General features: G+C 47.7%; 1 protein-coding gene across 4 annotated transcripts in view; it reads right to left on the reverse strand.

The window, feature by feature from the left end:
• SLC46A1 (solute carrier family 46 member 1) overlaps positions 1–26,753 on the reverse strand; it is a 206,214-nt gene that overhangs the window by 13,722 nt on the left and 165,739 nt on the right. For all 4 annotated transcript variants that reach the window (XM_085649112.1, XM_085649110.1, XM_085649111.1 and 1 more), the window contains 2 exons: positions 24,134–24,986; positions 18,553–18,636 (listed from right to left, as the gene is read on the reverse strand). In XM_085649112.1, the coding sequence (XP_085505238.1) occupies positions 18,553–18,636; positions 24,134–24,986 (937 nt within the window). The remainder of the gene's footprint in view (positions 1–18,552; positions 18,637–24,133; positions 24,987–26,753) is intronic.

Raw genomic sequence — 26,753 nt, forward strand, 5'->3', positions numbered from 1 at the left:
ATAGCCTGAATATCCCGGACTCGCTGATCGGGAGGATAGGCCCGAAACTGCACTATATCCAGAACAGTCCCGATGGAAGGGAGTGTCTGAGCGGGAGGTAGGTGTGACTTCGGCACATTGATAGTGAACCACAGAAAGTGCAGGAGATCTGCCATAGTATGGAGGTGGGAGACGACAACTTGGGGCGAGCCCACCTTCAACAGCCAGTCGTCGAGATAGGGGAAGACTGGAACCTCTGATCTGCGCAGATGAGCTACGACCACTACCATCACTTTCGTGAACACCCGAGGGGCACTGGTAAGGCCGAAGGGGAGCTCAGTGAACTGAAAATGCTCATGGCTTTACCGTGAAAAGTAGATCGCGTCTGTGGGCTGGCAGGACGGAAATATGAAAATAGACGTCCTGCAAGTCCAACACCACCATCCAGTGTCCAGGGTTGAGGACCCGAGCCATCATGAGCATTCTGAAGGAAGCAGTTGAGGGCCCTGAGGTCTAGGATAGGGTGCAAGCCTTTGAACTTGTTGGGCACCAGAAAACAACAGGAACAGCAGCCATGACCTACTTATGGCACAGGGACCCTTTCGATAGCTCCCTTGACCAAGAGAGTGGAAACTTCCAGCAGAGAAGCGCCAAGCGATCGAAAGACGGTGGCATGGAGGGAGGGGCAGTCACAATGAGGGAGGAAGTAGCCCCTTTGGACTATTTGCAAAACCCACCTGTCCGACGTGATGGTTTGCCAGTGGGGGAAGTTGATGGCGAATCATGCCACCCATTGGCCGCTGATGGTCCCGAAGGGTTGGACTAGGAGGGTTTGAAGGCTGCTGCAGGGGAGGAAAGGATGGCCTGGCCCATCCGCTGGCTCCCAGACCCACAAGGTAGCTGGGTCCCAGGTCCACGGCCACGCAGAGGCTGGGCAGCTTGCGTAGACCGGTGGCTAGACCGGCCCGGATGTGGCAGGGTGCCCCCTCTGTAGCCTCGAAAGGGGGAAAAGCAGACTGGGGTGGACAGGAAGATGCAATGAGGCCCAAGGATCTGGCCATGGCACAAGATTCCTTAAAGTGATCCAGCGCCGAGTCGGTCTTGTCGCCAAAAAGGCGACTGCCATCGAAGGGCATGTCTAGCAAATTTGACTGGATATTTCCCGAAAAGCCAGATGTCCTCAACCAGGAGTAGAGCCGAAGGGCTACTGATGTGGCAATCGTTCTGCCTAGTGAGTCGGTGTTATCCAGTCCACATCGAATCTTTAATTTAGCTGTGTCTCTCCCATCTGCTACTGCTTGGGAGAGGACCTCTGCAACTCCCTCGCAACCTTCTTCCACCACAAGATCATCGACATATACAACAGCTTCCCGACCGCCAACGCGAACCCCCACCCGGAACCCGCCACCGACATCACCACCATCCTCACCTGGAGCCCTACCACCACCAAGGAGACCACCCGCGTCATGAACTCGATCCACTCCGGATCCCCATCAGACCCCTGCCCGCACCACATCTACAACAAGGCCGACAGCATCATCGCACCGCACCTCCGAGATGTCATCAACGCCTCCCTCACCGCCGCCACCTTCCCGGAGAGCTGGAAACACGCAGAGCTCAACGCCCTCCTAAAGAAACCTACAGCAGACCCCACCGAACTCAAAAACTTCCGGCCCATCTCTCTCCTACCGTTCCCCGCCAAAGTGATTGAGAAAATCGTCAACGCTCAACTCACCACTGCCCTGGAAACCAACGACTCCCTCGACCCCACACAGTTCGGTTTCAGGGCCAACCACAGCACCGAAACCGCCCTCATCGCAGCCACGGACAACATCCGAGCCCTGCCGACAAGGGAGAAACCGTGGCCCTCATACTCATGGACCTCTCTGCAGCCTTCGACACGGTCTGCCACCGCACCCTGATACGCCGCCTCAGCAACGCCGGCATCAGAGGCAAGGCCCTGGAATGGATCGTCTCCTTCCTCTCCGGAAGGACTCAGAGAGTCCGTCTGCCCCCCTTCAGATCCACAGCCACGGAGATCATCTGCGGCGTACCCCAAGGATCCTCCCTCAGCCCCACCCTCTTCAACGTCTACATGACCCCCCTGGCGAACATCGCACGCAAACACGGACTCGACCTCATATCCTACGCCGACGACACCCAGCTCATCCTATCACTCACAAACAACCCCACCTCAGCTAGGACCAGACTACATGACGGAATGAAGGAAGTAGCGAACTGGATGACAGACAGCCGGCTGAAACTGAACACAGATAAGACGGAGGTCCTCATCCTCGGCCCTACTCCCACCGCATGGGACGACTCCTGGTGGCCCCCCGCCCTAGGCAGCACTCCCCAACCCACCGACCACGCACGCAACCTCGGCTTCATCCTGGACTCATCCCTCTCCATGACCAGACAGGTCAACTCGGTGACCTCGGCATGCGTCAACACCCTCCGCATGCTCCGCAAGATCTTCCGCTGGATCCCCACCGACACCAGGAAGACCGTCACCCACGCCCTCGTCACCAGCCGCCTGGACTACGGGAACACTCTGTACACCGGCATCACCACCAAGCTGCAGAGGAAACTACAACGGATCCAGAACGCTGCCGCACGACTCATCCTGGACATACCCCGCCACCACCACATTTCCGGACACCTGAAGAGACTTCATTGGCTCCCAGTCAACAAGAGGATCACCTTCCGACTCCTCACCCACGCACACAAAGCCCTTCACAACCTCGGACCCAAACTCATCAACAACCGCGTCTCCTTCTACACTCCTCCGCGCACTCTACGCTCTACCGGACAGGTCCTGGCAGCCGTACCCCGCATCCGCAAAGCCACCGCCGGAGGAAGATCCTTCTCCTTCCTAGCAGCGAAAACCTGGAACTCTCTGCCCAGCCACCTTCGCGCCATACCTGACCACCTCTCCTTCAGAAGGCAGCTCAAGACCTGGCTCTTCGAGCACTGACCCCCCCCCCCCCCCCCCCCAGCGCCTTGAGACCCTTTATGGGTGAGTAGCGCGCTTTATAAATGCGATTGATTGATTGATTGATTGATTGATTGAGAATGGCCCGGGCCTCCTCCGGGCACTGAGGCAGCACTTGCACAACTGTATCCCAGATAGCATGGGAGTATCGGCCAAAGAGGCACAAGCTATTCACAGATCGCAGTACCAAGCTGGAGAAGGAGATGATCATCCATGTTATTGGATTCCCTGTCTGGGGAAGAAGGGTGTTGGGTGAGAAAAAGCCGGGTGGTGGAGGTGGGCAATCGTCCCTTTCCACAGGAGCCCCTGTGCTGGGTTTGGACCAGGTGCCCAGAAGAACATCAGTGAGGGCTTCGTTGAAGGGCAGAAGGGGTTCAGAGGAGGTTGCCGCAGGATGAAGCACCTCTGTCAGGATATTAGTCCTGACTGCCACAGAAGGGAGCTCCAGGCCGAAGGCTCCCTCCTCTATAGCCACGGTAGGGGGAGAAAGCATACCAAGGTCTGGAAGAGTGTCCAGACTACTGGCGTCACCTAGGTCCTCCCTCCAGTCTGGCTTTTCAAGCTGGTCTGCCAAAGAGTCCAGCGGCCCCTCCCAATCCTCATCACCACCTTCTGTGCAATAGGGAAGACCAGGGATGAACAGGGGAACAAAAGTATCCTCCGGCGTCGGATTTGACGTTGACTGACGTCGGTCCGGCTCTGGGTCCATCTCGGGGGTGAGGATGGGGACAGCGTTTGATACACAGTTGCCTTCCGGCACCGGAGCGGTCGGTATCAAATTCCCAGGACCCCAAACTGGCTTTGCGGGGCCCACAGGCACACCATCAGAGCCGGGCTGCCCATAGATACGGTGGAGGGCTTAGTAAAATGTACAGAGCTGGGCAGGGGACGCCACGGCTCCCAGAAACAGGGAGGCGCAGAGTCATCCCTAAAGAAGGCACCGGAGACCGAGCCTTAGAGTGACGACACTCTGGGTCCTGCGTCACGTCAGCTGACTGACAGGGAGAAGGCGAAGAGAAACGGTGCTTCCTTGCCTTCTTCTTGTGCTTCGACTTACCCGAGGACTTCAAAGATTTGGAATGGGATGAGGTGTGGGGGCTCCGCGAGCAGCCTCGAGACCTTCCTCTCGAACTAGACCGGGAGTGACATGGAGCCGATTGCTGGGCCTCCAAGAGCTTAGGACGATGAGACATCCCTCGCACACCAGGAGTTGAAGACTCTAAAAAGAAGTCGACAAAACGTTGAAAACGTTTCGTCAAAAAGTGACTAAAGGGGTATCTTTCTCTGGATCTGGGCTAGGCTGGTGTGGAAAAAGAAAGAACATCAGCACGCAGGGGCGGCAGCGCAGATGGCACCGCCACTCCGGCGACCACGACGACAGACACGGAGTCGACCGATGCCACCCACAGACACACGGGTGCACTGCTGTGAGAAGTTGGCCTGGTATATGATGCTCACTAGTTAAAGTGATCACCTTGTACCATGCCAAGCGACCCTTATGGTGTGGTTGTAAGTCAACCTTTTCGGACTAGCTGCCCTAGTGGTAGCGTAGGCTAAGCAGTCTTTGAGGCTAAACTCGTGAAGCGTGTTAAGCAGGCTGTTTTACCAAATGTAACCCCCTTTTATACCAATGAAAGGACACCACACAGATATATATTGAAAATATATATATGTATTTATTTCTCAAAGTAACCCCTAGTCTCTTTATGAGCACAGGAGCACAAATCGTCAAACAAGATTACAGTAGAATACACAGAAGTTGCACTTTATATGGATAGGCCCTGGTGGCCGCTCAAACCATATACTAAAATAGTGGTATAAGTACCACGAACAGAAAAGGGGAAAGGCCTAGGGCCTCTAGAATCGCTGGGCCTACACGGAGCTAACTTCAGTTAGTGACCAGGAGGTCCACGGGTTGCGTGTGCAGAGCAAATAGTCACACGCGAGTTCCCATAGGTTTCAATGGGTGCGTAAAAAGTACAAAGTTACTGCAAAGAGGATCTTCCGGATGGACTAGGAACTTAAGATTGGAAACACAGACACTAGAGATGATTCTCTACACTTGGGCACCGGAGTGCCAGCTTTACCTCACCCACAGGAAGCGGGTGCATAGGCGTCGAAGTGCGCCGGGTTTCTTCTATCTGTTCCGTGGAGCCTGTGGATAAAGATGCTGCAGGCGGTCGGTCTGGAAGAGATGCGGTGGATCCAAGAGTGGATCGGAGAGGTTGAAGACCTGTAAGCAGAGGGGACAGTGTTCACAGTCACTAGCCAGTGACCAGCGTGGCACCAGGTGGGTACCAGGCGATGTCGGGTGCAAACAGGAAGAAAGGTGCAGCTTGTCTCTGCAGCCACGTGGTCCCTGAAGGTCGACGACGTCCAGGAGTCGGTTCACGAGCTGTCCCACGCAGGCTCTCGCTGTCGGCGACTTGATCGAAGCAAACAAGCCTTGGCAAAAGCAATTGTTGTGGAAAACAAAATAAGCTGATGGTTCTGACCAGCAAGGTCAGAGGGACTGCTCCTTTGGAGGGGAGCAAGGGCCAGTCTGGAGCAACCAGACCAGTGGTGTATTTCTTGTAGTTCGTCGCCAAGATGGCCACTAGCCAGCGGGCCAGCAACCGGTTAGGCGCGTCGAGTGGCAAAATGCAGAAGGGCCCCACGCAGATCGTGGAGATGCTGGAGGGCTCACCTTTGGTGCAGATGCTGCTCGGGTGTTGGGCTTCTCAGATCCCAAAGCACAACTTGGAGGAAGCCTCGGTTGTTGCGCTTGCAGCTTGTCGTGGTCTTTTCAAGATGGCTGGCTCCACGTGTCTCGGTGCCTCCACGGGTCTCCTCTTTTCAGGGACTGTGGATCGGGTGGTGAGAGGTCTGGAGGTCCAGGTCTTGTCAGTCTCTGGGCTCGGGCTCCGGCGGGAGGCGGCAGCAAAGCAGATGTTGATTCGCTGGATGGTGCTTGCGTTAGCAAGGTGGTCACTCCCTGACCACAGGGGAGATTTCCTTCAGTCTTCTGTGCAGCAGAATGTCGAAGTTCCCGTCTTCTTCTTAGTTTCAAGTTGATTCCAGGATGTCTAAAGTCTTAGGACACAGCTCCCACCTTTAAGCGGATTCTAGGGGCCGGACTACCTGCTAGGTCCCTCCCTAAGGGTGGGACCAGGAAGGGGGGTGGTTACACCCCCAATCCTTTGTCCAGCTCGCCCCAGGCTTGGGACTGGTGTGCCCCAGGACCGGATTGAACTGGCATATGCACGAGGCTCCTTGTGAGCCTCAGGCATGTCTGGTTTCTTTCAAGCCCTACCTGACCAATACACAAAATCCTGTCTGGGGTGGTGCACACACCTCCCCTGGCAGGAAACCCTTTGTCCACGTCTCCCAAGCTGGAAGGACTCCCAGCAGCAGGAGGGCAGACTTGTGTCTGTGGTGGCAGCATCCATTTTGTGGAGCTGAGGCTATGTCTGATTTTACCCGGGTTTCAGGTACTGTACATGTCGTGTCCCTCTAGAAGGGTGGAATGCTAACCCCGTCACCAGAATTGGCGAGGGGTTAGTATTCCAATTCGTATGACACCTTACTCGACATGTTTTGATAAAGCCAAACCAAAGATAGCATTTACCCGCGAGGTTCATAATGCACTTAAGAGTATATGGTATGACGATATCTGGAAACAGTAGAAGGAAGTTGTTCCGACCACTGCAGACAGGCTCAGCTCATGCCAGAGCACCCTCTCACATGGAACCAAGCACTCTGCCTTCAGGATTGTTAAGGCCTGCCATAGGAGTGACTTATAGGTTAACATGTGTTCCATTTAAGGTTAGGTATAGGTATACTACACCTAAGTAAGAGGTGGTTACACCAACTTACCCCAGCTGAGTGATCAGCCAGTTGTGTCAAATTTGTTAGGCCAGGCCAGGGGTGGCATAATACATGCTTCAGCCCCTGGCAGGCCTTAGATACACCAATGCCCTGGGTACCTAGTGTACACTGGTACAGGGGCTCACAGGGTAATCCACTTCCAATTGGTTATGCACCTAGGGTGCATAGTGTAAATTTAGTAGAGAGAACAGCAGGCTGGGGGTCTGATTGGCAGGCCCACAGCCTCAATATGTCAAAAACCAGTGAAGCAAAAAGCAAAAATTTGGGGTGACCATAGGATAGCAGACCCTACTCTCCTCCACAACTCCCCCCCCAAACGCAGGGACATTAAACTAGCCTTGACCAGTCTCGTCTTCATGTCCTAAGTGGAAGTACCTGGAGAGACCATCTGCATTCCCATGGTCAGTACCTGGCCGGTGCTCCACTGTAAAGTCCATCCCCTGTAGGGAAATGGACCACCTAAGCAGTTTGGGGTTTTCACCCTTCATCTGATTTAGCCACAAGAGGGGCTTATGGTCGGTCTGAATCTTGAAGTGAGTGCCAAACAAGTATGGCCTCAGCTTCTTCAGGGCCCACACCACAGCAAAGGCCTCCCTCTCAATAGCGGACCAATTCTTCTCTCTGGGGGTCAACCTTCTGCTAATAAAAGCAATGGGTTGGTCTTGACCATCTACATTAAGTTGTGACAGCACAGCTCCCACACCCAACTCAGAAGCATCTGTTTGGACAATAAACTCTTTGGAGTAGTCAGGACTTTTCAGGATAGGTGCAGAGCACATGGCCTCCTTCAGGTCATCAAATGCCTTTTGACAGCTTACTGTCCACTGAACCTTTTTGGGCATCTTCTTGGATGTCAGATCATTAAGAGGAGTCACAATGGACCCATAGTTCTTAACAAACTTCCTGTAGTACCCAGTCAAGCCCAAGAAAGCTCGAACTTGAGTCTGGGTGGTTGGAGGGGACCAATCCTTGATGGATTGTATCTTACTCTCCAGTGGTTGAACTTGGCCTCCACCTACAAGGTGGCCCAAATACACAACCTTACTCTGCCCTATCTGGCACTTAGTAGCCTTGATAGTGAGGCCTGCCCTTTGCAGCGCCTCAAGAGCCTTCTTCAGGTGGATCAGGTGATCCTCCCAGGTGGTGCTAAAGACAGCAATGTCATCAAGATATGCTGCGCAAAAGTCATCCAACCCAGTAAGGACTTGGTTCACCAGCCTTTGGAAGGTGGCAGGTGCATTCTTCAGACCAAAGGGCATCACCGCAAACTGATAATGCCCACCTGGGGTTGAGAATGCTGTTTTGGCCTTAGACTCCTCAGCTAATCTGATTTGCCAATAGCCAGCTGTCAAGTCAAATGTGCTCAAAAACTTAGCAGAAGCTAGAGGCAGACTGTCACCAGTGTCCACCACATGGGTACACCAGTCAGTTTGGCTAGGTATTAGGGAAAACAGATGTTGAAATGATTGTAGAACTTGTCTACATTCAGTCTGCTGATGGGCAGTGAGGTTGCCTCCAAGGGTCACTCCTTCAACTGAGCCATCTTCAGGGTTCTGAGACAACAGGTCTGGGAGAGGGTCACTCTCTTCCTCCTGTCCCTCATCTGTAGCCATGAGCAAGCCCATGTCTGCCCTGTCAACATATGCTTTTAACCTGTTAACATGGAGTACCCTGTGGGGACTCCTGGGAGTTCCTAGGTCCACCAAGTAGGTGACCTCTCCCTTCTTTTCCAGGATTGTATGGGGTCCAGACCATTTGTCTTGGAGTGCTGCTGGGGCCACTGGCTCCAACACCCATACCTTCTGTCCTGGCTGAAACTCAACCAAGACAGCCTTTTGGTCATGCCAAGCTTTCTGTAAGGCCTGGCTTGTCTCAAGGTTTTTGGATGCCTTCTCCATATACTCAGCCATCCGGGAGCGGAGACCAAGTACATAGTCCACTATGGCTTGTTTAGGCTTTTTGAGAGGTAACTCCCATCCTTCCTTCACTAAACACAGTGGGCCTCTCACAGGGTGCCCAAACAACAATTCAAAGGGGCTGTAGCCAACCCCCTTTTGTGGGACCTCTCTGTAAGCAAACAGAAGGCAGGGTAGAAGGATGTCCCATCTTCGCCTAAGCTTTTCAGGTAATCCTTTGATCATACCCTTTAGGGTCTTGTTGAATCTCTCAACAAGCCCATTGCATTGTGGGTGATAAGGGGTGGTGAACTTGTAGTTGACACCACATTCCTTCCACATAGCTGTCAAGTATCCTGACATGAAGTTGGTACCTCTGTCAGAAACTACCTCCTTAGGAAACCCCACTCTGGAGAATACTCCCAGCAGGGCCCTGGCCACAACAGGTGCTGTAGTGGTCCTAAGGGGAATTGCCTCTGGATACCTGGTGGCATGATCCACTACCACCAGTATAAATCTGTGCCCAGATGCAGTGGGAGGATCCATGGGACCCACTATATCTATTCCCACTCTTTCAAAGGAGACCCCCACCACAGGTAGTGGTATTAGGGGGGCCTTTGTTGTGCCACCTGATTTGCCACTGGCTTGGCAGGTCACACAGGAGCGACAAAACTCCTTTGTATCTTCATTCATATGAGGCCAGTGAAAGTGAGGGACAAGCCTGTCCCAAGTCTTGTTCTGGCCTAAGTGTCCTGCTAAAGGAATATCATGGGCCAAGGTAAGAAGGAAGCCCCTAAATTGCAGAGGTATAACCAACCTCCTGGTGGCACCAGGCTTGGGGTCTCTAGCCTCTGAATAAAGGAGCCCTTCATCCCAATACACTTTATGGGTACCTTGAGCATTCCCAGCAGCCTCAGCAGCAGCCAGCTGTCTGAGGGGTTCAAGAGAGGGACAGGATAACTGAGCCTGCCTCAAGTCAGCCCTTGAAGGTCCCCCTGTCCCCAGAAACTCAACCTGATCAGGTTCAAGCTCTTCAGGGACAGTTCCTTCAGGGTCCTCTAGATCAGCTTCCTGGGAAGGCTGATCATCACTCTGAGGCAGGGGGGAAGGCACAGCCTTGACCCTCCTGTTCTTCTTCTTGGTAGGTGCTTGGTCCATTGTTCCAGGATCCAAGACCTGAGGTTCAGTAAGGCACTTTTTGGCCTGTGACCTGGTCACAGCAAGGACATGTGGTGATATACCTAACATCTCTGCATGTGTCCTGTACTCCACTTCAGACCATAGAGAACTCTCTAGGTCATTGCCCAACAAACATTCTACTGGGAGGTCTGCACTAACCACAACCCTTTTGAGGCCAGTTACCCCTCCCCATGAGAAGTTAACAACTGCCACACTATGTGAAGTAGTGGCATTGGTCACCAGGTAATTCTCACCTGGTATGTACTGTCCAGGGTCCACAAAGCCTGGTGTCACCATAGTGACACTGGCACATGTGTCCCTGTAGGCTTGAGCCACTTTGTCATTTATTAAAGGAGTCTGTCTGTACTTGCCCAGGTTACTGGGGCTCACAGTCAGGGACAAATCAATGTCCCCATCACAGATCAAGACTGCCTGTGTCAGGGTTCTGTCTAAGTCAGAATCTCCTTCAGTTCCCATAGTGATTCCCACTACACCCTTTGTCTGGGGACCAACACTGCTAACAGTAGTACTGGGAGCAGGTGCCTTAGGGGCAACAGTGTTGGGGGCTCCACCCTTTTTACAATCACTAGTCCAGTGAGTTGTATTCTTGCAATGATTGCACCAGGGTTTCTTTTGACCTTCTTTCTTCTTCCCTTTAGGCTGGGACCCACCCTCCTTAGCAGTAGTTTAGGGCCCTGTTGAAGACTTCTGGTCTTTAGATTTCTGATCTGCACCCTTTTGGTCTGTTTTCTTCTGATCACCCCCTTGGCCCTGGTTCTGGTTCTTTTGCTTAACCCTGGTTCTGACCCATTTGTCTGCCTTCTTTCCCAATTCTTGGGGAGAGGTCAGATCAGAGTCAACCAAGTGTTGATGCAGTTGCTGGTTTTGACAGTTATTTAAAATCTGTTCTCTCATCATCAAATTGTACAATCCTGTATAATCAGATACCTTACTTCCCAGCAACCAACCCTCCAAAGCCTTAGTGGCACATTCAATGTATTCAGACCAGTCCTGAGTCTGTGTCTTTTGGGTGTCTCTGAACATTAACCTGTACTGTTCAGTGGTTAAGCCTAACCCATCAACTAGGACACTCTTCAGGACTCTGTAATTTCTGACATCCTCTTCTCTAGTAGTGAGGAGTCTGTCTCTGCCTCTTCCTTCAAAGGAGAGCCAGAGGATTGCTGCCCACTGGTCTTCAGGAACCTGCTGCACTTTGAAGGCTCTCTCAAGAGCAGTCATCCATTTGTGGATGTCATCCCCACTTTTGTAGGGGGGCACAACCTTAGACAGGTTCCTATTGTCAAAGACCCTATCTGTGTCCTTAGGGACAATGCTGCCACCAGTGGGTATAGACCCACTCTCTCTAGGTTGCCTAGCCTTGTTCAGTTTTTCTTCCATCAGGGCTACCTCTAGCTCCTGCTTCCTGATCCTCAGCTGGGCTTCCTGCATTCTGGCCTCATGTTCCCTCCTCTGAGGGGTGGTCATCCTTCTCCTGGAGTGACCTTGAGAGCCTCTAGAGCCATGAGAAGCATTGGATTCACCTGAGCGATTCCTTTGCCTCCCAAGCCCTGTGTTAAGTCCACTGAGGAGATCCAATGGGATGATCCCATTGTCAGTCCCCAATAGCCTTAGGTTAGCTGGGCCACGTATAACACTTGGCACTGGGCTAGTTCTCCCTTCATCCTCACTCACTTCTGTATCCCCACCACTTTCCTCCTCCGTAGTATGATTCTCATCTAAGGGATGGCTATTGGAAAGGGGTACTTCTGTGGCATCTTCAGAAGGGGGGCCTCCTGTTCCTGTCCCTAAGGGGCCTAACTGGGAGGCTTTCCTGAGAGCTTTCTGATCTTCATCAGCCTGTAAAAGCTCTCTGAGTTCAGCAGAAGTAGGATTCTTGGGCTGTTTAAGGACCCTGATATTTGCCAACTGCCTGAGCTCATTTTGATTAAGGGTAGCAAAGATGGATGGTGCCCTCTGGGGGTCACTCTCAACAGAGATGGGTACAGTGGACCCCTCTGCCCCAGCCATTGCTCTTAAGTGTGGGTGGATGTGTTGCAATCTACCTACACTTGGGTTTACCTACTAAACCTATCTAGTAGTTGTAGTCAGGGTGTGCTACTCCCTTTGCTCTACAACAACTAAGTTCAGTAGAACTTAAGTATATCTAATCTTGTTTTATATGTACCTACAGGTACCTATGTGATCTTTCAATTGGTAACCAAGAGATTACAATGGTAAAACACAGCAAGCTCAAATCCAACCGCTGCTCACCAATGTGAGAAGTTGGCCTGGTATATGATGCTCACTAGTTAAAGTGATCACCTTGTACCATGCCAAGCGACCCTTATGGTGTGGTTGTAAGTCAACCTTTTCGGACTAGCTGCCCTAGTGGTAGCGTAGGCTAAGCAGTCTTTGAGGCTAAACTCGTGAAGCGTGTTAAGCAGGCTGTTTTACCAAATGTAACCCCCTTTTATACCAATGAAAGGACACCACACAGATATATATTGAAAATATATATGTATTTATTTCTCAAAGTAACCCCTAGTCTCTTTATGAGCACAGGAGCACAAATCGTCAAACAAGATTACAGTAGAATACACAGAAGTTGCACTTTATATGGATAGGCCCTGGTGGCCGCTCAAACCATATACTAAAATAGTGGTATAAGTACCACGAACAGAAAAGGGAAAAGGCCTAGGGCCTCTAGAATCGCTGGGCCTACACGGAGCTAACTTCAGTTAGTGACCAGGAGGTCCACGGGTTGCGTGTGCAGAGCAAATAGTCACACGCGAGCTCCCATAGGTTTCAATGGGTGCGTAAAAAGTACAAAGTTACTGCAAAGAGGATCTTCCGGATGGACTAGGAACTTAAGATTGGAAACACAGACACTAGATATGATTCTCTACACTTGGGCACCGGAGTGCCAGCTTTACCTCACCCACAGGAAGCGGGTGCATAGGCGTCGAAGTGTGTCGGGTTTCTTCTATCTGTTACGTGGAGCCTGTGGATAAAGATGCTGCAGGCGGTCGGTCTGGAAGAGATGCGGTGGATCCAAGAGTGGATCGGAGAGGTTGAAGACCTGTAAGCAGAGGGGACAGTGTTCACAGTCACTAGCCAGTGACCAGCGTGGCACCAGGTGGGTACCAGGCGATGTCGGGTGCAAACAGGAAGAAAGGTGCAGCTTGTCTCTGCAGCCACGTGGTCCCTGAAGGTCGACGACGTCCAGGAGTCGGTTCACGAGCTGTCCCACGCAGGCTCTCGCTGTCGGCGGTGTCGGCGACTTGATCGAAGCAAACAAGCCTTGGCAAAAGCAATTGTTGTGGAAAACAAAATAAGCTGATGGTTCTGACCAGCAAGGTCAGAGGGACTGCTCCTTTGGAGGGGAGCAAGGGCCAGTCTGGAGCAAGCAGACCAGCGGTGTATTTCTTGTAGTTCGCCGCCAAGATGGCCACTAGCCAGCGGGCCAGCAACCGGTTAGGCGCGTCGAGTGGCAAAATGCAGAAGGGCCCCACGCAGATCGTGGAGATGCTGGAGGGCTCACCTTTGGTGCAGATGCTGCTCGGGTGTTGGGCTTCTCAGATCCCAAGGCACAACTTGGAGGGAGCCTCGGTTGTTGTGCTTGCAGCTTGTTGTGGTCTTTTCAAGATGGCTGGCTCCACGTGTCTCGGTGCCTCCACGGGTCTCCTCTTTTCAGGGACTGTGGATCGGGCGGTGAGAGGTCTGGAGGTCCAGGTCTTGTCAGTCTCTGGGCTCGGGCTCCGGCAGGAGGCGGCGGCAAAGCAGACGTTGATTCGCTGGATGGTGCTTGCGTTAGCAAGGTGGTCACTCCCGGACCACAGGGGAGATTTCCTTCAGTCTTCTGTGCAGCAGAATGTCGAAGTTCCCGTCTTCTTCTTAGTTTCAAGTTGATTCCAGGATGTCTGAAGTCTTAGGACACAGCTCCTACCTTTAAGCGGATTCTAGGTGCCGGACTACCTGCTAGGTCCCTCCCTAAGGGTGGGACCAGGAAGGGGGGTGGTTACACCCCCAATCCTTTGTCCAGCTCGCCCCAGGCCCGGGACTGGTGTGCCCCAGGACCGGATTGAACTGGTATATGCACCGAGGCTCCTTGTGAGCCTCAGGCATGTCTGGTTTCTTTCAAGCCCTACCTGACCAATACACAAAATCCTGTCTGGGGTGGTGCACGCACCTCCCCTGGCAGGAAACCCTTTGTCCACGTCTCCCAAGCTGGAAGGACTCCCAGCAGCAGGAAGGCAGACTTGTGTCTGTGGTGGCAGCATCCATTTTGTGGAGCTGAGGCTATGTCTGATTTTACCCGGGTTTCAGGTACTGTACATGCCGTGTCCCTCTAGAAGGGTGGAATGCTAACCCCGTCGCCAGAATTGGCGAGGGGTTAGTATTCCAATTCGTATGACACCTTACTCGACATGTTTTGATAAAGCAAAACAAAAGATAGCATTTAACCGCGAGGTTCATAATGCACTCAAGAGTATATGGTATGACAATATCTGGAAACAGTAGAAGGAAGTTGTTCCGACCACTGCAGACAGGCTCAGCTCATGCCAGAGCACCCTCTCACATGGAACCAAGCACTCTGCCTTCAGGATTGTTAAGGCCTGCCATAGGAGTGACTTATAGGTTAACATGTGTTCCATTTAAGGTTAGGTATAGGTATACTACACCTAAGTAAGAGGTGGTTACACCAACTTACCCCAGCTGAGTGATCAGCCAGTTGTGTCAAATTTGTTAGGCCAGGCCAGGGGTGGCATAATACATGCTTCAGCCCCTGGCAGGCCTTAGATACACCAATGCCCTGGGTACCTAGTGTACACTGGTACAGGGGCTCACAGGGTGATCCACTTCCAATTGGTTATGCACCTAGGGTGCATAGTGTAAATTTAGTAGAGAGAACAGCAGGCTGGGGGTCTGATTGGCAGGCCCACAGCCTCAATATGTCAAAAACCAGTGAAGCAAAAATCAAAAATTTGGGGTGACCATAGGATAGAAGACCCTACTCTCCTACAACTGCTAAGAAAAAAATTCTCCGGATCCAGTCTGACGCCTGGGGGTAATTCTAAGGTAAGGAATCTATAACTAAATGTCTCTTTCAGATACCAGGTGAACAAGCTAACACGTAATCAGGTGTAGAAGAATCTAATGTATATCATAATAATTTGTATTTATAAAGCACAAATAAATTACCCCTCAAGGCACCAAGGACCGCCATGGAGATTAAGTGAGCTATTGCCCAGAGTAACGTGATGCTGAGCCGAGCTGCCGCCGGCACTGGGAATCGAACCGCGAGTCCCATGCTCGGAGTCAGCCATTCTGGCTGCTGCACAACACCTCTCCCAAGCCTCGGTGACAAAAAACACATGGGGGGGAATAAGATCACACAGGCCACTCCCTTGTGGGACACAACATGTCCCGGCACCCTGGCTCTCCAGAGGGGTTTTGACTAATGGGATCTTATTGGTCTGTCTCGAGTGGGAGATTTATGGAACAATGGTGATGTGGTCCACTACTCTGAACTACGGAACTACTACCAATTTGCACCCACGGAGGCCTATAGATATCTGCAAGCCAGTCATGCCCTTTATAAAGTGATCCCCATGTGGAGAGGCCCTTTCTGAGTCTTCCCCCTCTCAAGTACAGACTACTAGATGCCTAATTATCCAAAAGGGGAATCTCCCTCACATACCAGAAACTGTTAAATAACTCTCCCGACAGTCTGATCCGACATAAGGAGGCCTGAGAAAGGGACCTGGGTGGTGTGGGAGAGGACGACTCGCCCGGGCCTTGGCTTTCCAATGTGACGTAGCCATACCCTTGTGCTTCAGTCTTAGACAACTTAAGGTCCTACATAGGAGTTACTACGCAGCCACAACACTAGTGAAAATTGGTAAAATGGATGTGGTGCTCTGCCCCCAAAAGTTTGGACAAGAAAGTACGTTTTATCATATGATTTGGGATAACCCAGCGCTCCAGAGGTATTGGGCGCCGGTGGTTGCCTGCCTTGCGAGTGTGTGTGGAGGTGTGTTAGAGCCATCAGCAAAATGGTATCTCTTTTGGGGCGAAACCGATCTCATCCACATGCACTGCCTTTGGCTACAGTCGGAATGATGGCCAAACTAAACATAGCCACACTTTAGGGAGTTGACACTGCACCACAGTTTAAGTGACCAGAAGAGAGATATGGACTGGTGTATGCAAGAGGAGAAGGCAGTCTTTGAAAGTAGAGTGTCCACACCAATGGACCATGGTATGGAATGCCTATTGGAGAAACCTGTGTACTCCTATGATAAGTGCTGCTTGAAATGCTTGGGACCGGGAAGGGTTGGATCTATTTGCATGTCTAAGAGTTGCTGGGTGTGGGGTGCTGGATGGGGGTGTGTAAATACCTGGATATGTACCGCAATGTACCAGCGTTCTTAGTACCATCATGCTTGTATCTAATGTCACCTGGTTTCTTTTTGTTTACATGCAAATATTATTATTATCTTTTTTAATAAAAAAACACATTTAAATAGTATTGAGTAATTGAGTCTGAGACATGAACCGCATGTTTGAATAAAGAAAGTGCATTGGCCTGGACATGTGGGTTAATGGGTGATGGATAGGCTTTGATTGCCTGGTCTTTGCTTTCTAGAAAGGCATCTCTAACCAGCTAAATAGCTATAATGATGTATATGAACGTGGGTGTGCTTTGTTTAACCAAATTTATCCGAATGCTTCCATGATGTATGATTTATGTACAGTGCTCGAGTTGGCAATGATTTGCCAACTAGATCAGGTCTTTGGGTCCACATATGGCGGTGGTCCCTCGTGTGAGAAAAGCCAGGATGGGCGGTTGCTCTTTTGGTTTTCTAGCAGCAACATTTTGGAATTTTCTGCCTCTTCAGCGGAGGTTGGAATCTTCTGAAAAACTATTTCCGAAGAGGCTTAAAAGTTGCCTACACCAAGCGGCTCACGAACAGGGTCATATTTGGCAGTCTGGGTGGTATAAAGCGTTCTGCCCTCATGTGTTAGTAGGTAAGGACTGTTGGGATGTAGGATTTTGGGGGTTTCTTTCCGCAGCGCAAGGATATGCTTCTAGCATTACTATGTGCTTTATAAATCAGGTTATTATTATAATTATATGGCTCTGTTTTGTGTATGAGTGTGCAAGGGAGTGTCTAGCAAGTTCTGTTTCAGCAAGGCAAATTATACCTGCAGTTTAAAAGGTATTGTGTATGGATTATTGATGGGTAGAACATGTTTGTTAGGAGTCCAATCATAGCAGATTATGACATATCAGAAATTTGCTGTGGTCTCACTGCTGAGCCAGATTTCAACGATATGACCAGTCAGATAGACGAACGGTTATTAATGCAGGTTTGAGAAAAATATTTTTTTTCACTATGCATTACAGAGTGGCAAATGGCTTTATACAATATCTTACACACACTGCAGGGATATGAAAATGGATGCAAGATCGGAAACTGTCAAAGTGGCAAGACAGAAATACACTTGTTGCATAAGAAGATGCTGCTTCTCCGGCCAAGAATCTCTTACCCAGCCTTAGTCATTATAGGTGGCATCTCTTCGTACATGCCAACATTAAGGAACATATAAGGGCTAAGGTCAAGTAACCACAATAGAAGAATTATATTTTCCTTTTAACATGCATTGGTAGAGTGGAAAATGCACAAATTATAATCAGCTAAAAATATTGTGAGTCTCCCACCTGCATGGGCATACTGGCATAACTGCTGGATGTGTGGTTTTTGATGATTTATCAAAGTGAGATACATTTTCCCATATTCTGTCATTAAGACGATTTTCCAAAATGAAATCAGGCTGACAAAAATTCCACAATGACAGGGTAAACGAGTATTGTTTTTTTTTGTTAATATAAATTAAGGAGAACGCTACCCAGGTAAGAATAGAAAAGAGGGTGGGAAGAGAGGGTGGGGGTAGAGTAGAGTGGAACAATTGCGAGGTTTAAAAAAAAATCTAGGGTTGAGAAAAAAGGAAAAGGAGCGGTACAAGGTGCTTTAATGGAAGGGATGCATGGAAAACCGTGATGGAGATGGGGAGAGTTCGGGTAGAACTCCCTTAAAAGGAAAAATAAGCAAAAGGTTCTTTGGAAGGGGGCTAAGGGAGGGCCCCCTTAAAAAAAAACTAAACGGAAGGCACGAGAAGTAATGCATTTTTCTTCATGAAAGACTTTCACCAGGTTGTTTTCGTTCATCTGATAAAAGCCATTCCTGAAGAAAAATTTGTCAAAAAGGGTTTTTGCGGAAAAAAAATTCAGAACCACTTTCTTCCAAATCTACATCAAAACAGTTTTCACAGTGCAGCCTCCCAAGCTAACAATTTGTACTTTGGGAATCTAAAAAGGTTAATTGACAAACTACAGTTTTATTTTACACTGTTTAAGAAAAGGCAATCATTCTTGATACTACTGTGATCAAAGAGGTCTTTATTTGTGACTGGCTAGTTCAAAGTGAAACAGACCATTTTAGTATTTTGCTCCTTTCCTAAGAACTAGTTACAGTTGATCCGCATTATGTCATGACACACAGTCACTATCTCAGACCTACCATTTCTCAACATTTTCTCTATCAACATTTTCTAAACAAAGGGTCTTCTTACCTTGCTCCGTTTCTTCCACCAGCTTGGACAACTTTGACCGTACTACAGGAGTGGTTGCCATTGCAAAGAAACGGAATCCATACCCTAGAATACAAAACAATCAGTGTCGTAATCGAGAGCACAAAAACAAAGGAAGAAAATAAATAAATAAAGTCATCTCAGAAGAATTTATATAAATCAATATAAAGCATTAGCATCCCCATTAAGTGTTTTGCTTTACCAGTTAAGGGGAAAAAAGAGAAAATTACTTCTGCTTATTCCCTTATATTATTATTTCTACTTTGAGTCCAGTACTTCCCATACAGGTTAAGCGAAACTCCAGTTTCGGAAAGAGCATGTACTTAAGGTATGTAAAGAAGTTTACTACTTTACTAAGTTATGCCTGTACAATAACTACTGGCTTTGTCAATGTTTTTTAGCCATGTTGTACAGCATTACGGTTGCTGTGCATCAAGGATGAAAGTTAGAGGGAAAAAAAGCGGTATGACGCAGCCATTTCTGACTAGGAGAGGCAGTGATCAATTTTCTTAAAATTTACCAAAAAAAGAAAGGTTTGCAGGAAAAATGACAATGACACCTTGTGAGTAAGCTTAAACCTACAACAAATTGAGCTACACATTTATGCATCAATCGTTTAATGTGAGCAGGAAATGTGAGTCAAAGGCTGAGGGTGCTAGGTAAAATACAAATTAAGCAATAACAAAAATAAATGATCACGGCCATTCATAAATGGCTGTGAGGGCTGCAACCTACTCGAAGCAGCCTGAAGTTGTTAATGAGGTAAAGGGAGGTAATGGTAACTTTAGGGTTCAAGAATGGGTAAAGATAAAGGGACATAAGGGTGACTTTAGGCTTCAGGGATGGGCAGATGTATGGTAAAGGGAGGCAATAGTAATTTTAAGGTTCAGTGGTGGATAGACACAGAGAGGTAAAGGTTATTTTAGGGATGGGTAGAGCTAAAGGGCGGTATGGGTGATTTTAGTGTTTAGAAGGAAGAAAATGTACTGGGAGGTAAGGGTGTAACATAAACCTTTTTGAAAGCATTACATACTTGAGGACTTATAAAACATCCTATAAATTATAAAAGAGGTAACCAACAAATAACTAATCATCACACAGCGGCAATTAATTCTGAAAAACACAAACTCTCTGGCAACAGTCTTAAAGGAAAGGAGCATGTTTATAGCTTCATAATCAGTAAAAGCGACATGTGGCCAACATTTTTGTTTTGTAATACAGACAAATGTTTTATTCATCAAACATGCGGTGTTTTAAAAAGGTTATGCTTATGGCTCAGGGACCACACTGCAGTGTGAAAATGACTTTATATTGTAAAGTGATTTATTACTTGTTTGCATGCTTTACAAAAATAGTTTTACGATATAAAGTAGTTTGCAGTCTACAAAGTTCTCACCAATATGTAAATCAAGTTGTCTTGAAAGAAACAAACAATCATTGGCATAGCCAACAGGTCTTGTTTTAGGGACCTTATAAATATTAAGCCATGCAGCACATTATCCTGGGTGCCACAACATTGGTTACCACTTGTGCCACTGGTAAAGGGCCATGCTGTGGCTAGGAGCAGTGCAGTCTGGCCACTTCAGAATGGGTTTTGGAGTTAGCGGCAGGTGAATGGCATCGGATTGCGGGAGCGGGTGGCGGCCTCTGCTCTGCGCATGCATGTAATTTTAAAACCTTTGTTTGTCACCGCTCACTAGACAAATTCCATCTGCACGGGCCATGTCTGTGACACTGAAGCCGTGCATGCTGATCCAACAAGCATGAGAAATTAGCAATTTTTAACCGAAGGAAACAGAAAGAGAAGTGCAACTAAACCTATGGAAATAGACAGAAGAGCAATAATACACATAACAGGGCCTGTTGCCAGGGAAAGGAACCGCCCACTGAAAGGCGGGCCGAATGTGAAAATTAGCCAGAGAAAGGAAGGGAATTTCAAAAAGCACACAAAGGAACCAATGGGAAGCAAAGGGTGTGATCAATGCCCCTAGAGGAGATACAGCATGCCTCGCAGAGCAGCGCATGCGTGCTATTACGCTCAACCTAAAAACAAATCCAACAATCCCAGCGTAACAAGCGTGGAAGAACACTAATGAAGAAATCAATCAGTACTTGGTCCATGTTCTGGGGAAGAGATAAACATACAAAGAAACTGAAGCCGACATGCGCTCACCAAAGCGTGAAAATAAGAGTGACAATGAAGCCAACCAATGGGCGGGGCCAAGGCTATTTTTAGATTTTTCTTTAAGTAACAAAAGATCTTCACAAGTGACAGCGCATGCACTGTCTCAGACAAGATCTAAAGAGAGGAGATATATATATATATATATACACATACATACATACACACACACAATACATACTGGCAATAGCCAGTAGGTCGTTATAGTTCGGACCAAAGTTTCCATATGAAAAGCGTTTGCTTTGGCAATAACTTTGGTGCAGTTTGATGAATCTTCACGAAATTTTCCAAACAACTTTCCCTTTTTGGTTCAGCTGCTAGTTCAAAAGTTTCGGGGTGATTCTTCAAGCAGGGGCTGAGAAAAGAGGGGGGTCCTAAAACGCGTTATCCCCATGGTATGTCTATGGGGATTTTGCAATTTTAGAACAGGACTACAGCCTGAACAGAATTAAACCAAATTTGGCAGAAAGCTAAATGTTGGTCCAAAAAGCGTGCTTTTTGTGATTTGGTGTAAATCCGTTAAGTAGTTTCAAAGATATTTAAGTTAAAAAATATAGCTATCTGGGCATGAGAGTCCCCGCAGTGGACTCTCGGATCCAACTGGAATTTAAGTGGCTGCCAACACTTCAACCAGGAAGTGTTGGCAGCCATCTTGGGACTCTGCTTGAAGCCGAGTCCCACAAATAAAGTAAATATTAAAGAAAAGGGGGCAGGGTAGGAATAACCTGACCCCCTAGATATGGTGGGGATCTCCCACAGGGACCCCATTGGGGATTAAAAGCATTTAAATTAAAAACTTTTCTGCAAATTCACTGGTAGACCCGCGGATTGGCGGCAAAATAAAAACAAACAAACAAAAAAAAAAAAGGTGCGTGGGTTCGCATGCAAGCCCACTCACCCATACAAGCACTCACATAACTACTTACATACCTATTCACAGATCCATACAAACACTCACACATCCACTAACTCACCCACAGACACTCACACATCCACTTATACACCCATAGAGTAACTTACATACCCATACACACAATGATAGTCACACAGCCACTCACATAATATAGGTTGGAAGTAGTATCACTCAGTAGTAGTGCACCTAGTATACTAAATTAACTGTTGTAGTAGGTTACTATACATGTTTAAGCATCCCTAAATTCCAATACATCCACTCACACACCAACTCACTTAACCAAATACCCACTCAAACACCCACTCACTCACCCATACATCCACTAATACAACATCTCACTCACCCACAGATACTCACACATCCACTTATACACTCATACAGCCACTTATACACCCATACAGCAACTTACATACCCATACACACAATGATACAGTCACACAGCCACTCATGTAATATAGGTTAGAAGTAGTATCACTCAGTAGTAGTGCACCTAGTATACTATGTTAACTTTTATAGTAGGTCACTATACATGTTTAAGCATCCGTAAACTCTTAAAAACACTTACACTCATTTGATGAGGTCATGAGTGATGTTACTAACCAGGTCATGAGTGATGTAATATGTGAGGTCATTAGCAGTGCATTGCAGGAGCGCAAGTGACAGTTAGCTTAGGTAGCTATAACTGCTGAATTTAATTGCTTTTGTATGAGGGAAATTTGAGCCTAACTATAACGACCCTGTAACCTTTAGTTTTTACAGTGAAAATATATATTTTCACTGAAAAAAACAAAGGTTACAGGGTCATTGTAGTTAGGCTCAGATTTCCCTCATACAAAACCAGTGAAATTCAATATATATGCTGTTACTGCTGTTTTTCTCGAAATCATGGAATAAATTATATACATCGAGAAACCTTGCTGTGTGCGGTCCCCTTCATTCACAGAGTGGAGTTTTCTGGAGCTTAATATATATATATATATATATATATATATATATATATATATATATATTTATTTATTACACAATTACACACACACACACATAAATAAATATATACATATATATCACCATGAACAATGTGTGGTAACGTACAAGTACAATAATGTGATACAACACATTGTCAAGGTCAACGCGATGTATTGCATTCTTTGTAAAGGTATGCGTCGTAATGAACAACTGATATTCTGGATATACATCTTCCCAGTAAGTTACGTTAGTGACTTGTAGCTTTGTTAACATTCTGCACAAGGGAATAAGACAGAGAAAACAATTCTGTAGGTTTACTTATCCTAATTTGCTTTTCCAACAGTGATGTCCCATGGTTTACCCTTTTCTTACGCATCCAAGCATTTCAACCCTACATTCATGTTAAGAGCGGGTTCCCCAAATAGTGATCACGCTCTGACGCGGGAGGGTCTGGTGCTCCTCAAATTACTTGAAGATCTACTAATGAACCGGGCAGGATGATTCCATAACAACCCAAGCACAATATCATGCTCTTGCTATCTCTCAACTTGCTTAATACTGTTGGCAAGTGGGCAGCATACTCTCTATCCCTTTTCCAGGGAAGGGAGACTCTTCAACCACTGTCACTATAAAACCATCAAATAAGACACAGCATCAATTAAGACTTTTTAGAGGAATCTCCTAGTCACAGACCATGTGGACACCTGATATTTCTAGACTATTACAACCTTACAATCACCAATCACCCAATACCATATTCAAATGGCATCTCAAGTGATACAATTTATGTCTCTGCACAGCAAAGCCCGAATTATTGTTCTGCTAACCGACTTTAACCTAGCAGAACTACAAATGACAATACTGTAGGCAAATATTTCAAAATGATGAAGTATGAATATTGATTACCTTTTGTGTTAAAGTGAAGCGGTCACTTCTTCAACCTATCGCTGATTAGCAAAATGTATTGTCTCTTGAAAACTGCAGTATCAAATAGATAAGCACCATGAGGACACGATGCATTAACAACTTTCTATCCTTCCATGATCATCAGAATTACCCAGGATGTTTGCGTGGTTTGTACTGGCCCCTGAGCATTTGACAATATAAAAACGAAAGCATTCTCTGTTAACTTTTCCTACTTAGAGCTAGGCCTGGGCGGTAAATTCCGTTCCGCTCGCGGAATTTTGGTAATTTCACGTTCCGCAAAGAACGCGGAATTGCCAAAAATTCCACGATCCGCGGCTTCGCGGAATTTTATGCTTGTTCATGCTTTTAAAATGCGTGTTCGCGAGATATTTCCCCCCGAACACGCAAACAGCGCTCGTGAACAGGAAAAAAGCATCTCGAACGGGCAGAACAAGCAATTACGCATGTTCGCGGAGTTTCTGCGTGCTCGTGGAGATTTTTTAATGTTTCGCAGAGCTTTGCGTAGCGCGACTACGCAAATTCCCCCCACCCCTTCTTAGAGCATTCCAAATAAAACTCTGAATTCCCATGGTCACCTGAAAACATTATTGGAGTTGTTACAGCAAATGAAATCACGATCAACCCAGAGATGTTGGAGAGAAGTCCAAGTTCAGCCACCCAGGTGTCTCGCAGGCACATCTGCAACAGGCGCAGTCCAACGAGGCTGCTCAGGTAGGTTAAGTGTTCTGCTGCTGAACCGTAGCCAATGAGTTCTGAGTCCCAGCATAGGGGAAAGCCCAACTCATATATGACGAAGAGGTCTTTGGCACCCATGTGCACAGACACCACCAAGAACAGAGTGAGTAAATAAAGGCAAAGTTTGCTACGGCGCCTATTGACAGCAGGCACAGTGAATAACTGATACACTGATTTGTAATGGCAGAGGGTGAAGAGTTTGGCTGGTTTCTTCTCTTTCACAGATTCTGGCACACAGACTGTAATATAGGCTGCAGTCGCAACATTCACAGCAAACACCAACCAGAAGGGATTGATGTAGCCCTGTGCCTTGCACCACTGCCCTCCAATGATGCTGGCAAACATCCCAGATATACCAAGGCAGGCCTCCAAGATGGCGACGCGAAAGGTGCGCGAGCGCCTGTCACTGACATCTGCAATGTAGGAGAAACAGCCAGCCAGGATCATGTTGAAGTCTCCAGTCAGTCCACTGAGAACTCGCCCAAGCAGGAAGTAGCCCACGTGAAGTTTCTGGTACATGACTACTAGATAGACTCCAGCCTGAACAGCCATGCCGATAGCAGGGAGGATAAGCACTGGCCGCCGTCCCACACTGTCACTCCATGGCCCCAGCAGCATCACAGAGAAGAGGCCGACCAGGAATCCACCCAGGTTGATGTAGAGGCTCCAGTGGGAGGTCAGCGTTTGCACCTCCTGAAGAAAGAAAAAAAAGCAGAGTAAGAAGGAGAGCCAGAGACACTAAAATCAAGCACAGAATACTTTTACTACTGCTTGCACCAATCCAATCCAAAACAGCTTTATTCGACCAAAGTCATAAAAGCAATACAAACAAGTACAGATACACAATACAAAGGTAATAAACCAAGACAAAAAACTTTAAAATCGGATACCTTTTAACATATATACAAGATTAAAATACATACAATTACAAAGTGTATCGCAGTGGGAGACATCTAGGACAGCTAACACTTTACTGGCAAATACTCTGGTTTCTTATAATCCATGCCCGCCCCAAGAATTTAGCGACAGCCACAACAATGGCTGGATCAGTACTAGTACGAAGAATTCTTCCTGCTTCACCACTCAGTCTCGTACCCAATAATTTACAAATGGGTCTCAGCCAGACACGCCTCGGAGCCATATAGGCAGGGCATGAAAAAAACATGTGGGCAATTGTTTCTTCGTGGGATTTACACAAAAAACATAAATTATTGCTGTTAGTATCCCACCGAGCAGTGAATGATTTTAAAGGCAAAGATCCCACCCGCATCTGGAAATATAGTTTCCTATCTAGCACTTTTGTAACAAGATCCCTGAAAAATTCTAGCATTGGAGCAGGTTTTATGCTCAAAAAGCCATCAGATAGCGAAAGGGGTTTGCTATCAAAAAGTACCTTGGCATTAACCAGCTCCCAATATTTCTCCTTCAAGAGTGCTTTAGATGGAAAGGAGGCACCCGAAGGGTTCTCCCAGAGATCACTCATCCCCAGAGCCACAAGGGAATTTCTGAGTTCTTTGAACCAACCAATATTACGGGAGCCAACCAAAGACATTACATCAAGGAAGCCTTCAGCATACTGAGCTAAAGCCGAGGTTGTCCACAATCTACGCCAATAAAGAATAGGTCGTAGTCTAGCTACATCGGCAATGGAATTCTTACCCAGATCGTGCCTTAAAGGAACTATAGGCGTGCTCTGAGGGAGGGAAGTTATACTACGCAGAAACTTGTTTTCCGAAGTAGTTAAGGAAGACAAGTTCTCGTATCCCCACAGTTCAGCACCATAAAGAGCTGTACTTACAGTTTTAGCACTATAGACCTGAAGCACGGGTCTAATCGGTTTAGTTAAAGACTTTTTAAATTTGCCAAATATGGCTCCTACCAGCTGCCTATGTTTTAAAGTAGACAATTCCCTCTGCTGTTTCCACATAAAATTATTTTGGATGTTAACCCCTAAATAATTAAAAGTCTGCACTTGCTCCAAAGGATTGTTAAACAATACAAGTTTGTTTTTGAACGATCTATGAGGCCTAAATGCCATGAACTTGTTTTTTTTTATATTTACCTCAAGGCCACGGTCCACACAGAAATTCTCAAAAATATCTAATGAACGCTGGAGACCGCCAGGTGTCTTAGCAATTAAAAGCGTTTCATCCGCAAACATTAAAATTGGGATTTTAGTGTCACCAAGGGTGGGGGCATCAACATTCGCTTTCAGGAGACGTTCGGCTAGATCGTTGATATATAATGAAAATAGGGTTGGGGCCATTGCACAACCTTGTCTAACCCCCCTTTGTACCGGGAAGTCCTCAGTCGTCTTGCCCTGGCCTCCCCATCTAATTCTAGCAGAATTGTCGTAGTGGAGCCTCTGGATTAAGGACAACAAACCGCCATGAAGCCCCAGATCTTCCAACGTCGACCAAAGTTTAGAACGGGAGACTAAATCAAAGGCGGCCCTTAGGT

The sequence above is a fragment of the Triturus cristatus genome, chromosome 3_2, assembly GCF_964204655.1.
Source record: "Triturus cristatus chromosome 3_2, aTriCri1.1, whole genome shotgun sequence".
In the NCBI taxonomy this organism is placed as follows: Eukaryota; Metazoa; Chordata; class Amphibia; order Caudata; family Salamandridae; genus Triturus; species Triturus cristatus.